Source organism: Lepisosteus oculatus, chromosome 12 (genome assembly GCF_040954835.1).
Source record: "Lepisosteus oculatus isolate fLepOcu1 chromosome 12, fLepOcu1.hap2, whole genome shotgun sequence".
NCBI classification, from domain to species: domain Eukaryota; kingdom Metazoa; phylum Chordata; class Actinopteri; order Semionotiformes; family Lepisosteidae; genus Lepisosteus; species Lepisosteus oculatus.
The window spans coordinates 17,977,512-17,991,972 of NC_090707.1; the positions used below are offsets into that span (position 1 = coordinate 17,977,512).

At 35.7% G+C, this 14,461-nt stretch overlaps 1 protein-coding gene across 1 annotated transcript; it reads right to left on the bottom strand.

Moving 5' to 3' along the window:
• Window positions 1-3,488: 3,488 nt before the first annotated feature.
• zc3h15 (zinc finger CCCH-type containing 15) lies at window positions 3,489-12,569 on the bottom strand. Its single transcript, XM_069196662.1, has 10 exons — window positions 12,406-12,569; window positions 11,647-11,748; window positions 11,093-11,201; window positions 9,141-9,293; window positions 8,529-8,620; window positions 8,014-8,196; window positions 7,007-7,153; window positions 5,995-6,099; window positions 5,214-5,346; window positions 3,489-4,719 (listed from the first exon to the last, which is right to left on the bottom strand). The coding sequence occupies exons 1-10, from the start codon at window positions 12,478-12,480 to the stop codon at window positions 4,541-4,543; spliced, it is 1,278 nt and encodes a 425-aa protein (XP_069052763.1). The 5' UTR covers window positions 12,481-12,569; the 3' UTR covers window positions 3,489-4,540.
• Between the last annotated feature and the right edge of the window lie 1,892 nt (window positions 12,570-14,461).

A 14,461-nucleotide genomic window follows, 5' to 3' on the forward strand; every position in this document is an offset into this window, starting at 1 on the left:
TCCAGTTACTGCAGTATTATTGACTCAAAATAGTAAAAGTGTAGATCTTGTCTGGAGAATGCATAAACATTGCACAAAAAATAAACTCAAATAAAACTGAAACGGACAGTGCAGTGATTAGCATTGCTGCCTGGCAGACCTGGATTCAATTTCTGGGGTGCAATCTGTGTGGAGTTTGTATGCTCTCCCTGTATTTGTGTAGGTTTCCTTTGGGTGCTCTGGCTTCCTCCCACAGTCCAAAGAGATTTCTTTTCCTAGCTAAATAAACTTAATTTCACAATAAACCTCTTTCAGTAAATATAGTACATATTCTAGCAAGACATGCAAATTCTACAATAATCCCACAATCCAAAGAGATACTGGAAGGTAAATTGGCTTCTGGTAAAAATGGCCCTGGTGTGAGTGTGTTTGTGTCTGTGTGTGCCCTGTGATGCCATCCCATCCATGGAGTATCCCACCAGTGCCCTTTACTGGTCAGCATAGGCTCTGGCTCCCCAGCCTCCCTTTATTGGATAAAGTGGTTAGAAAATGTATGGATGAAGATTGTAAAATAGTTTTTGTGCTTGGCTAAGGATCATAACATAGGACAACCAACGTAGGAGAACTAGCAGAAAACAGTTTCAGACATACAAATGTCTGCTTTGTGAATTGAAAGCACAGACAGCACAAAACAATATATAGTCATGAAATAAACTGATAACTCAAATGATACAATCATTATGAGTTCAGCATTCCATATTGTATTTTCTGCAGAATAATTAAAAATGACAGGCAATGCAATAAGACTTTAAATGGTATTGTTGTAATCCATTACTTATGGCAAGTTTTGTTCACTAGAGAGGTCCCAGAGGAAAGAACTGCCCTGCTTTCCCTACAGGAAAATAGCTAACATGCATTTCTTTTAATGCAGATCACAGGAAATTCCTGTTTAATGACATAAAATTCGACAAGCCAGGGGATATGTTATAACAAGGATATGTTAAAACACCCTTAAATAGAACATGTATCTTTAGAGAAGTGAAATATTTATGTTCTTGTTGCCATGGTCACTGTTACCATATACCCTAGAAGCACAGGAACCCAGTCAAAGTTTCATAAAGTGGTTTCAATCTGTTAACAAGAAACTGAAAATAGGAAGAAAAGTTTGGCCTTTGATAAAAAGATAGAAATTAACTATCCACCTTTCTATATTGAAAACACATCTCAGTGATTTCTGCATTTGTCTAAAGGTCATGTCAGTATTAAGAGGTATACCTATATACCACATGTAATGTGTGAATTCAAATCTCATACCAAAGGATAAGAGGCAAACAGAATTGTTGTTCATGACAGACAACAATGTTATCTATATGCTATTGATTTTCTTGGGATGGACAACTACTGTATATAAGTCACAAGGTAAGCAAAAGAGGTGTGTTCTGTGTATTGTCTTTGTACAGCTGAATACAAATGGCTAAGTAAATTTTAATGTTAATGTTATATGCAGCAAATGATAAGATTTTCACTTATATGAGGAGGGGTGGTGGAACAATACCAATGTTTTTTTTTATACAATCCATATTTAACCATATAAAAGAATTAAGACAAAGTCTTATTTGCAAAGGCAACTGAAGAATGTTCATTTATACAGCACAGCATTTACATCTAGTTCAAGGGTAAAACCCCCTAACCACTACCCTCCTCAGTACTGCCCAACAAAGATCAACTTCAATTGAAAGTATCCAGTCTATGAGAGAAGTTGCTAAGAGAGGAAAACACTCATAAAAGATCAGCATTCATTTACTACTGGATATCTATAATCCTAGAAGGCAAATGATACATTGATAAGGAAGTACAGTGAACAGCACTTCCATTCCTGCAAGGCTGATCAGATGTTACATTTCTATTAGCATGTTGATCCATTAAACTGACTGAGGTTATATCTGATATAAAAGGAAACAATACTTTGAGCATCAGTGTATTTGCATTGTTGTTTTATGTACATTTAGATTTATGTTGTTTTTGTTATACCCATGATTTGGAAGCCAGTTGCCATATTGTTTTTCTGATCGCAGCTACAAACCCCACGACCACACCCACAGGAGAATGAGGAAGTGTAGGTACACTCTTTTGACCTGCCCACTTTCATGCCCATTCATCTTTCAACACCTACCGAGCACAACAGAACAGCACTGCAGGTGAGGCACGTCCTTCAACAATACTGCAATGCCTGCAAGAGCTGAATAAGCGGCAGGGGTCAAAATGAAGATGAAAGGTGCGACTGTCCCACCCTACACATGGCGGTGCTCAGTCAATTGTGCGACACCGATTGGGTAATCCTGCATTCAACTCACTCGATCGTGTCCACTAAACCATAACTCGTGATCGAAGATCGGAATCAGAGCACCTTTATCAGATGAACTGTTCAGTAGGCCCTAAGTGCAGAGAAAAAAACTTCTAACTCTGTGCATCTGAAGTGGGACATGTACTGTATACATCTCACTTATCCAGCATCGCGAATATCACCACTTAAGCACATCGTGAGAGGTGTTGCTGGGGTCTGTTAATTTAGCCTTCAACAAAAGTCACGCTAAGATACCATAAAGCTGACTTGCTTTAGCAGCTCCAATGACTTAACGCTACATAATAAAAGACAGGAACACCACCCACAAACAGGACAAAGCAGACCAATGTCTTCTGCATATCAAAGGACAGAACCTAGAGCAAGACATAGTAGGACAAGAAGTAATTACATATCAAAGAACAGGACAAGCATTTAGATTGTGAAATAAACTTTCTTCTGACTAGATACAAGAAATGGGAAACCCTAGCAGTTTGTCTGTTCTGTGGGGAAGACCCACTGCACGTTGTTGGACTTATTGAGTGCAATAAAACTGAATCTGCACAAGACTGTCCTGCTCCTCTGATGAAGAACTCCCCCCCACCCCCAACACATCTTTTCACAGATGCTCAACATTTGCAACTACCGTGGGAAGAATCTAAAATAAGAACCAAAATATACTGATTGCAGTCTTTTGAAAAGGTTGCATTTCATATGGAAATCACCAAACTCACCCACTGTTGGCATAAATCGTAGGTACTGTAGGTAGCCTAAGAAATCTTTGCATTGATATATATGTATAATACAGCAAGTCTTCCATTTACAAAAAAAATTGAGTTTCTACTGTTAAACAATAATTCAATACACACACCAGTTATCTGACAAAGGTCTGCAGTCATTTACAGAAAAGTGTCCTTTGATATTAAGAATTACAAAAGGCATCTTAATATTTTATGACCTACTTAAAATGAAGTTCTCAGTTTTAATGTTTAAAAATACTGACTCTTGCTAAAACACATTAAGAGGTAGAAATACTTGTTGACAATGGTCTTGCCTCCAGAAAAGAATTAAGAAATTGTGATATAGTTTTCTTTCTAAGAACCTATCTGTAAATTAAACTTGATCCTAAAGTGAGGTTTCTTTTAAACAGTAAAGACTGAAACAAAACTTTAAACCTGGTAACCTTTATTTACAATTTTTCTTGGCATAATGATGAAAGGGAAGTTTAAAACAATTTAATACAAGAGGAGACAAATGTATTACACATTTCAATTATCTGCTTATTTCACATTTTTAAAATGTTCTGCTTGCAGTGGAAGAATAGTCAGGCTGAAACTAAGCAACAATGGTCTTTATTTTCCCTTTATTACCTACACATTTTTGTATACTGATACGGTCCATCACAATTTCTTAATTAATCCAAAAGAAAAATAGATTTCTACAGCATTTGGGTAATTCAACAAGCCAACAAAATGTTGCTGTGTACATGCTTTAGTTTATAATTTTTAGGACCCGTTTAATGTACAATTACAGAAATACCTACATGTAATCATCATGATAGAGGTATGTACTTCTGTGATTCAAAAAACACGTATGCAGTTGTACCGCTGAAACAGTCCTTTGGCCTCCAGAATGAACAATCAAACTTCAATTTTATGTCAGCAAAAATAAGAATTACTATTCAGCTGTATTACTGTAAACATTCCCCTTACAATAACTTGTTTTAGGCTTTTATCAAAGATCTTTCAAACATAGTTTAATCAATTTTGCTAACATAACTAAGGCACAACACTTTCAAACTTCCCCGTTCAAGAAATAAAAACTTCTACACTTTAGGTAGAATTGCTCTAGCTTCAATACAAAACCATTCGCATTTTAAGATAATTATATATTTTAAGATCTTGGATCAGAATCGTCATTAATAAGAAATGATATATATACCAATTGATCAAACTCTAACAGTGCCTTAGAAACCATAATCTTAGACTGCTTTTAAAATAAGGAATTGCTCATGTGTAAAATTATTAATATGAATAAGCTAAAGGGGGGAAAAAAAAGACTAGAAATTGCAAAAGTTCTCATTATCTACTCCTCTTTAATTCCAAAACTTCCAGATTGTAGGGAAAATGACTGCAGAATTCCAACATGAAGATGTTTGTTGTGAAACACTGACATTCCAAGCAATAGGTTGTCCATGAAATGCAGCCAGAAGTCCTATTCTTATTCTTCCAGATCCAGTGTGTTCAACTCTTCTTCAAGTTCATCTAAGTCCTCTCCTGTGAAAAGATTTTCATCTACAGGCACTGCTTCCGTTTCCTCCTCTTCCTGGCTCTCTCCTTCAGAAAGGGAGTGTTCCCCATTTTCTTCACCACCGCCTGAAGCCTCGCTTAACTTATTGTCTGAAAAAACAAACCATATGAGACCAACAATGACCAACAATACAACTGCTGAAACAAGAAATTAAGTTTGTTCTGCTTTAATGTGTTTATCAAGACCATGGAGCCGAGTTATAAAAACTCTGTACTGCATCTAGGTTTAAGCAATGTTACACATTTATGACCTTTCCTTATCAAGCCATTTAAGGTTGGTACTGTAAAACCACAGTACTGACTTCATTCCACTCACACCTGCTTTGTATTACAACCTACTTCATAAATGCCAAAACACTTTATTTTTTTTCAACACACATAAAAAAACCGTATGCTCTTAATATTCTTAATCTTAATTTACATGAATATTTCTGGAATTCTAAAAACAGTTTGCTTACCTTTCCTTCTCATAGGAATGGTTCTTATAGTCAGTTTTAGCAGAAAATTGCACTGTGACCATGATCAATTTAGAACACTTATATAAAAAAACTGGAGCAAAACACTGCTTAACCACATGTACTCACCATCTGTTTCCTTTAATGGCTTAGAGAGTGCTGTAAATCTGTCTGTGGAGGCCACGGTGATTCCAGTGTTATCTACTTCTTTTGGAATAAACCTGGTCAGGTCAATGTCATTCACTTCCTGGGTGTCTTCAGCCTATGGAGGAAAAAAACAAGGATGGAAAGATACATTATGAAAAATTCTGTAGAGATCTTAATCCACCAGAGAATCAAAGGGTGTATTACCTTAGGTTTGTGAATAATGTCTTTAGGAAGTATTTGGTTGAACAAATGGCATTAAGTCCAATTAAACACAATCATCTCATTCCAAATTGGAAAAAAACGCCTTTTGGCTATATGCTATATGCCATGCATATTTTGGATAACAGCTTCAAGCTTTGATTTACCGAGCATTACGAACATATACTACCACAACTAACCAAAATGGTACCAAAAAACTAAACACACATATACAACCAACAGGCATTCAAACTCCATAAAGGGCAGAGCACCTGCACTGATCTAACATTAGTCTGACATACAAAAAGACACTAAAACCTCTAAAAAAAACACAGCTTTCAAAACTCATTTGTGATGTTTTTAGTATATCAACAATTAACTGGAAATATTCCCCCTCCGTTTCACTATTTGAAAGTAGATTTGATCACAGTTTTGGCTGATATGATTCGATCTGAATTTTGGAAGAATTCTGCAGAATATGTCCCATTCGCAGACGAGTACACTACAGCTTGAGCGGGCATTAACAGCAACGACATAAATGACAATAAAATAAAATACATTTTACCTCTTGATCATCACCATCAGCCTTTGAATATTTAGTATCATCAGCTTCTTCATCATCATCATCTACCAGCTCAGGTCGGAATTCAAACACTTCACGACCACTGACCTGCATGAACAGAACGATTCATAAATAGTGGTTAAAATCTTCTCAAAGGTAAAATTTCATATATTGTTTAACTTTATTAAAAACAATATTTTAACATCTGAGGTATCAAGTACAATATTCAAGACTTTCATTATTTTATTTCAGCAAATGGTACCTATGCAGGCCACTTATCCTAAAGTGGAAATACAGCACACAAGACAGGACGAGAGCACATGAGTGCCCTCCACTGGTCAATAAGAATCTCAGTGAAAGAATTTAAAACAGCCTTTCAAATCTAGCTAGTACACTTCTTGGGAGGAGGATGAAACCCATTTAATCTTGGGAAGAATATGTCAACTCCACATGGTAAAGTAAATATTTATTATATAATATGCCAATACAATCCTTATTATAAAACACTGTGGGTGAGTTCCATCTAATAAACATATTAAGACAGCTCTAATGTCTTTAAATTTAATAACTGGGATTATGCCTTAAATCTGATTGCCCAATTTTGTAAAACACCAAAAAATAAGATTTTAATGGATCATATTTTCTGACATTTCATCACGACCTTCTTGAAGAAAAAAGTAATTGACAGTGGAAAAGAAAATAAATTACAACATTATAATATTTAACACCTGACAAATCAGAAAGAGTGTTGGTACAAATATCACAAAACTATATCACTAACACAAAGCCAAGACCCGTATGACCATTTAATGTGTTACAAGAATAAACTCTTTTGAATGGACTATAATTCATTACACATCATTTGTCAATTTCAGTGATGTTATGTTTAAGTTTCTTAAGGGCGATGATTAACGACAGTTCTCTTGGAAACCCATTAGGTAATTAGTAAATTAATTACCTCAGAAACAACAGCAAAACCTGCTGAAAATTAATCTTAAGAGAAAATGTTCCTCACCCCAAGTGATTTTCCAGCTTTGAAGTCGGCTCTTCTTTTCTCCATCTCCATCTCTGCCTTATCCACCTTTTCTTGCCTTTTCCTTTTCTTCCAAGCCAAAAATGTTTCAAGAGTGATACGCGTAACATTTGGTCCCAGGGCAGATCGCTAGAAGAATACAAATCTCTATTAATCCTGAACCTGCAGATGTAGCACCTTGAAGATATTGTTCCCTGCTGTTATTTCAGAAAGTCAATTACCATTCAATCAGATCTACGTCTACAGCATCTGGAAAAAATAAAGCCACACAGCTTTCACTGGGGAGTATGCAGTGGTAAGTCATCAGCGCTTTACCCATATGAGTCAAGAATACGACTAGCAGCTCTACCTAATGACACTGTAAGGGCTTTAGTATAGCTCACTCCGTGCCACACACAGGAAGTCCCTAAATGTAGACTTGTGACAGTCTACATTTGAACTAGGCCTGACAGGCCTTTTTTACTGGTGCCTAACTGGGACTAGGCACCACGTTAATGACTTTTGTTCTGCCTGGTCGTACAAGTACAAGCTCATTACTAGTCTGACATTCAAAAAGAGCCAAATCTTCACTGGAAAAATGAGACGTCTATACCTTTGTTTGGAATTAACGAATAAGGACTTAAGTTGCACATAAGAAAATAAGAAGTGAAGTGACACTTCACTCTCCTGTCATTTTTCACATACTCTGCATGTGACTTCATGGATTACAGCTCAGGTATTGCAGTAGACAAACATCTGAGCCACATCACGCAGGCTCGGTTAGGTTCATCATCAGCTTGGCGCCACTGGAAAAAGTGGCAGATTTGACTGTCACACATAGCTGCCACACAGATTTAAGCACATGAAGATCCATTATAGCCACAGTCACATACAATACTAACCTCATATTTTACATATCGTATTTGAGAAATAATATAAAGATAACTAAAGACCTAGTCTTTCAGATGTTTTCTGTGAAACTGAACAAAATGAAAAAAACTCCAACACACCTCATTTTCGATCAGCTCTTCTAATGAAATCTCCTCCTCCTTTTCTTCCTTCTTTTTGTCTTTCTTGAGCACAAAGCCAGGTGGGAGAGCGTGGCGGTACATACAGCCGTCACCTCCTCCAGGACAAACCCAAAACCAGCCGTATTTATTGCTCTCAATAGCATCAAGAAAGTATTTGCACACCTGGAGGATTAAACAAGATTAGATATAAACTAAAAATAATTAGAAACCTCATAAGAACAGGTGATCTTTAGTTTAAGAAACAAATCCGAATGGAACTGGTCTCTTTTACATGCATCCCCCTAAAGATTATATCAATGTCTACAGTATGGACTTCGGTCTTGCACCACATTTTATGTAGACAAACAGAAAGTGTAATAACTTTTGAATGACTCTCAGTATATTAGGAATGGTCATACAATATTATGAATTTCATTACACTTTAAAGGATAAAAATAACATTGTATGATACTTAGAAACTGTTGCTTCCAACTAAAACCTAGGGCATGGCTTACAATTTGTGTTTTCGCTTTCTTCTTTTCTGCCTCTCCGTGCTTCTTGTTCACAACCTCTTCAAGCTTCTTTTCATCCCAGTTATCCATTGTATCTATAAGAAGTTTAAAACTTACAGCTTTGTAACGGAAAAGAGAGCCATAACTTTACCACAAAGAAATCTTCCACTGATCACTTAAATACATGCCGTTAGTTTTGAAAAAAATATCTTTGGTATGACCTTTACATTGACCTCATGAAATTTGCTGATCAGAGACCCTATTCAAATTTGTCACTGAGCATTCCGCCTTTTTTTAATACAAATCATGTAATACATAGTAAAACCTGAATTCTTAGACAGGAGAAAAGTTTACAATATATAACTGCTCTAAATAAAATACATCTTTCTAATGGCAAATAAAAAAACAGAAAGCTTACCTGTACAAAAGTAAACAGATTTACTACCCTATCCAGTTCAAAATAAATCAGCACAGTATTATTATTTTTGTGCAGAAATATGCATTAATGTATCTGCTTTAGCTGCTGCAACCTCCAATTGGATGTATATGAAGTGTGCCATTTGTGGTCTTACGTTTATCATTAAAAATTGCATCAATTATACTACTTTTCCGTACCTTTCTCAAGGTCTTCATCTCTGCCATCCACATAAACACTGCGTTTTTCACACTTTCTTTCAAGTGACAGGTCATGTGAGAACTTGCACTTGTCTCCCTTGGAGCACTGCCCTTGCTTGAAGAAAGCACACACCACTGATTTCGGGTCGGCCCCTATAGGAAAACATTGGAGATGTTTCATTAAAATGTCTAACAATGATAAATCAAATCAGTGTCTATGAACTCATTAAGATCTAACTGCTAACCTCTACAAGAACATGTTCAGGAGGGAAATCTACAAAGTATCAATTTCTTAACTAAAAAGCACTTATATCTGTTATGAATTCTATTACACTTTAAAGGAAAAAAATATTGTGCGGTAGTTAGAAACTGTCTATTACTGTTTAGAAGGCAAATAAACTGCATATCTTCGGAAAAGTGAATATTATCTTCATAAATAGTTCACTATATAAACAGTACAGTTTTTAAGAATTTTTCATGCCGATAATATAATAACCCTGAAAACAAACTGCCTCTTTAACAGACTTGAATCACCCTAACACAAGTCATAATCTTTGCATTGATTCTATTTTGATAGTGGCAATTATAAAAAGTACATAACGCAAATGCTGTTTTTATGGTTTTTAGACAGAAACATGATAAGGGCCATGTTTTATTTTGCTTCATCCTGTCAATCCAAATATCTGAGTGTTCTCATCCACAATGAATGAATAATTCAAGACATTTAAAAGAAAACTACACAGGATAACAATCTGCTAATGATCACCACCATTCAGATATTTATGATTTAAAAAAAAACTTAGTTGGAATTAAGAGGGCAGTTAAAAGCTAATTTAAAGGTATTCTCAAATTAAAATCCACCAGACAGTAACATAATTACAGGGTTGGCTACTTGTTAAGAAACTTGTTAATTGCAAGATGAAATTATTTTAAATTCAATTACAAGTTCCAGTCTACTCATTTTTCAAAACAGGGAGTGTTTGCTAAGCATGAGCACCTTTTAGTAGTAGTAAGCAGGCATATTTAAAATGTTTTAAAATTAATTTACACATATAAACAAGTTCAAACAAGTTGTGAAATGTAATATTTTGAAAGGGCATCCTTACATTAAACTGGATAATCTGTCAGTACTGCAAAGCTAATTAGCATTTATGTAGTGCGAATTTGCTCATCAATCACAAATGCCACAACAACTTACTGATGATCAGCTGTCCTTGAGTTTTCCCACTTTTGATTACATATTAGTGAATTGATGTATCAAATTAAAATCCTGTTTCTCCCATAGATGGCTTGTATTAAACCTCTTTACAGTGTGAGAATGTATTGGTTTGGAAAGCAATATGGCAGATCACTTGCTTATAAAGTAGTGTCATCTAAATTAATATAACTGGTCTCAATCCAGCTTTTATTTCATGATTTTTTGTTGCTCTGAGAAAATAAAGTCTATGCATTTATTATTGTTCATAAATTATTTTTTATTGTTGACAAAAGAAACAGGTCATTTATTCATAAATACAAAATTAAAGACATGAGTCCATGTATATTTTACAGTACATTAAAATGAAGGATTTAACTTAGCAAAAGGAAATACATGATCCTTAAAAATATATTCCATTTAATGTATCTTTTTACTGAACTGACAAAATATTAACAAATATGATAATGGTATTCCCAGGTAAAATACAATTTCAAATCACATACCTTGAGTTTATGGTTTATTTTACGACAGCAAAATGGAATGGACTAGTACATTTGGTAGCACCAGTTAATATTTTAGTTCTGGGAGTGAGACAACTAGTTATATCAGTCTCTGAATTTCACCTACTTTCAACACTCAGCAAAAGGGCAGTGATGTAGTCAGAACATGACAGTGATACAATCCAGTGACATGACTTCAACTTAACCGAACCATTTTTCACATATATAAAACAAAACAACAATACATAACTTACCTTTACTGATTTTCTGAGCTGCCACTACTGGCTTGAAGAGCTCATTTAATTCAGAAAGTTCCTTCTTCTTATCTGCCTTCTTGTTCTTCTCTCCTTCAGCTGCAGCCACCTGAATTAAAGAAAAAGCAACACCAAAATTGTTTTTGATGAGGCTAAAGAATACTTTCTAAGCCCTGGCTGAAGAGCAATCCTGTATGCTCAAGAAGGCTTACTTTTACATTTTGAGTTTTGACAATTACAATAACAATTGAGTGCTTACATGTATTAGGAATTTAAGTGGTGAGTTTCACTATTTTGATCATTAACATAGGGTTGTAAGCCTTAAGTATACCAGAGAGCTATTATTGCCTATTCAGTCTGTAAAATGACATTTATTTCAACAACAATGATCATTTATTCACAAACAATAACATAATAACATAAAATGGAACTACAGAAACAACAAAGCATAAAATGTGACAAAATACCTTTCTTTTAAACAACAAATGTTTCAGAAGGCAAACATCTCAAGAACTTAATCCTATACAGATACGACTTTCAGCTGATGGTTTTACCTGTCGCGCGTTCTGCTGGCCATACTTCACTTGTTGCGTGACAGCCTTGATGAATTTTTGCTGTTTGGCTCCCTTCTTATTCTTCAATCCAAAAGTCTTGTCCTGAATACAGATAAATAGAACATAAACAATGAGAATTCATTCCTACGCACCAGTTATTTTAATAACAATACCCCCCGCCCAAATACTTATCATTTATGCTTTGTGTGTGTGTAATTTGCGTCAAGTATGCTTTGCTACAAAAACACATCCCGTTGATTAATGACAGAGACGCGACTGTCGGGGGGTCCAAAATCTGAAGAAGACAGTATCAGATAGCGCTCGTTCTTTGAGCCAGAAAAGGAAACCGCAAAACTGAATTTATTACGAGATTTGGTCGGTTAAAGCCCCGCTCGGTTTTATAAGGCATAACTATGGTTTTCTCAGACTCAAGACTAAAATTCCGTAAATTCGACCACACGAATGCGATCCACAACACTACCCAACTGTCATTTTTCTTACAGTTTCACAGTTTACCTAAAACTGTGCGAATCGACTTCTACAGATTAAAATCGAAAAGCCCTATTTTAAAGAATTACAAGGGCTGTCAATTTCCCGATTTTAGCACATCACTATCTACACGAAAATGATCACCGCATCCGTAAAGCCCTAAACTACAGCCGGCCAGGCTAGGCCCGAAATGCAGCATGGTTCAAAATAGAGGAGTTGCAATTTACCGGTTGTACTTTTTTAAATAAAATAAAACACCATTTCTCTAACCTCGATAATTTTCTCCTTCTTCTTTTGGTCGGTTTTCTTATTAGCCGCTGGTTGCGCTGGTTTCTTTGGAGGCATATCGAAAATTAAGGTGCTGAAAAAAGAGCTCCTAGTCTCCGGTTAGGTGGATGAAGCGCTGGCTCAGTCGGCGTTCAGGCCCCGATGACTCTCTGGGAAATCAGAGTCTCGAAAAGCATTATGGGTTAGAGGCAGAACTCCCATAGTTCTAAATTCATTGGCAAAAAAAAAAAATCTCATGGTTGTATAAGTACTCCAAAGTTTTTGCTTCTTAAAAAAAATATTGTGTTATATGAGAATAAGAACTTTAACTTGAATATTAGTAAAGATATTCGATTTGAGTAACCTTTCTAAGACGTAAAATAATACAAAACTGAAGCTACAGTATGTTAAATAATGAAAAAAGCGATTGGTATTGGTAAGGATATGGGCAGACTAATGTGAAAATTAGCGTGGAAAAACTGAGTAGGTTTATGGAATATTTGTGATCATAGATACCAGTACTGTACTGTATGCCAGTACTCTTTTATTTTAAGAGGCTATTAAACAGCGTGTATACACTGCTACTGTCTTTTGTTTATTTAACGTTGCTTTTCAAAAATGAAAAAACGCTGTGATACTGAATCATGGATCACTCTTTTCAATCATTAATTTTAGAGACTAATTTTTTGGTTGGGTAAATCTCCAACCACAAGTTTGGTGCTTTTTTCCTAAGACATATTAATCATATTATGGCATACTATGGTATGGCAACTGCAGTACTGCAGTACACTGACCGCAAAGCCCTACAGCGGGTGGTGAAAACTACCCAGTCCATCACTGGGGTTGCCCTCACATCTATACAGGACATTTATGACAGACGGTGATTGAGGAAAGGTCTAAGCATCATCAAAGACCCCACACACACCAGCTACAGACTGTTGTGACCTCTACTATCTGGAAAACGGTACTAGAGCATTCGGGCCCGGACTACCAGACTCAGAGACAGTTTTTACCCTCGCACTATCAAACTATTAAACTCCCAGCCTCTCTCACTCTCACCTCACCTCTCACCTATGATCTGAACCTCACAGTGCCTTCTTTCTTACTAAAAACTCAAACACACATTGAAATCTACCTTTACCTTACATGTCAAAAAGCTCACTCTCCATAACTTCTATCCCTTTATTTAATTCTGTTGATGCATGTTTTTGCACATCTGATGTTGTTTTTTCACATGACCTGTTACCCTTTTGTTGTTTTGCAGATTGCCTGTTGTTGTTTTGCACACTGCCTGTTGTTGTTTTTGGACGTTGCCTGTTGTTGTTTTTGCACACTGCCTGTTGTCTCTGTCTTTCTTTTGTTATACAATTGTATTGTTTTTTTCTGTACTACTTATCGTCCGAGAGCTAGCTAAATAGCATTGCGTCATACCGTATATATTATACTGTATATGAGTAGAATGACAATAAACTTTAACTTAAACTTGATCATATGTACTGTACTTTGCAAATGTTCATACTATATATTCACTTCTGTCTCCCCTGGGGGCAGTAAATATCATAAAACAAAAGCTAATGATACTGAAACAGTTTTGCCTCAGAAGTCATGTAATGGGAAATTATAATTGATGTAATTAATAATTAATGTAATTGGGATATACAGAATAAAACAATACATTACTTAAACTTGCAGAAAAACACATATCATTTAACTTTAGATTGAAAACAATGGATGTCATTGCATGAAAGTGACTGCTTAGGTTATCACCTGCAAAGACAAAGTTTTTAATAAGACTAGCTGAAAGAAATTTTTGTCAACCACCAACACTGAAAATAAACCCTATCTGGAATTCAACATTTCACGTAAAACTTGAAAAAAACATTTGTTCCATAATTATCTGTGGTTTATCAGATCACCATACATCTTGTCATTTTATACGGCCGCAGACGTTAAGAAAGGCTGGGCTTAATCTGTTTATGGATGGGAGACTTCAACAGAAAATCAAGTTGGTCCTGCAGGTATTGTTGGTGGGAAGGTACAGTAGGTGGTGCTCTTGCCC

Coding starts and splice junctions, on each gene's coding strand:
- zc3h15 (XM_069196662.1), bottom strand. CDS start 12,480: ATGCCTCCAAAGAAACCAGCGCAACCAGCGGCTAATAAGAAAACCGAC. Junction 11,202..11,646: donor GCCAGCAGAACGCGCGACAG/GTAAAACCATCA, acceptor TCTTTAATTCAG/GTGGCTGCAGCTGAAGGAGA. Junction 8,197..8,528: donor AGAAAGCGAAAACACAAATT/GTAAGCCATGCC, acceptor TTAATCCTCCAG/GTGTGCAAATACTTTCTTGA.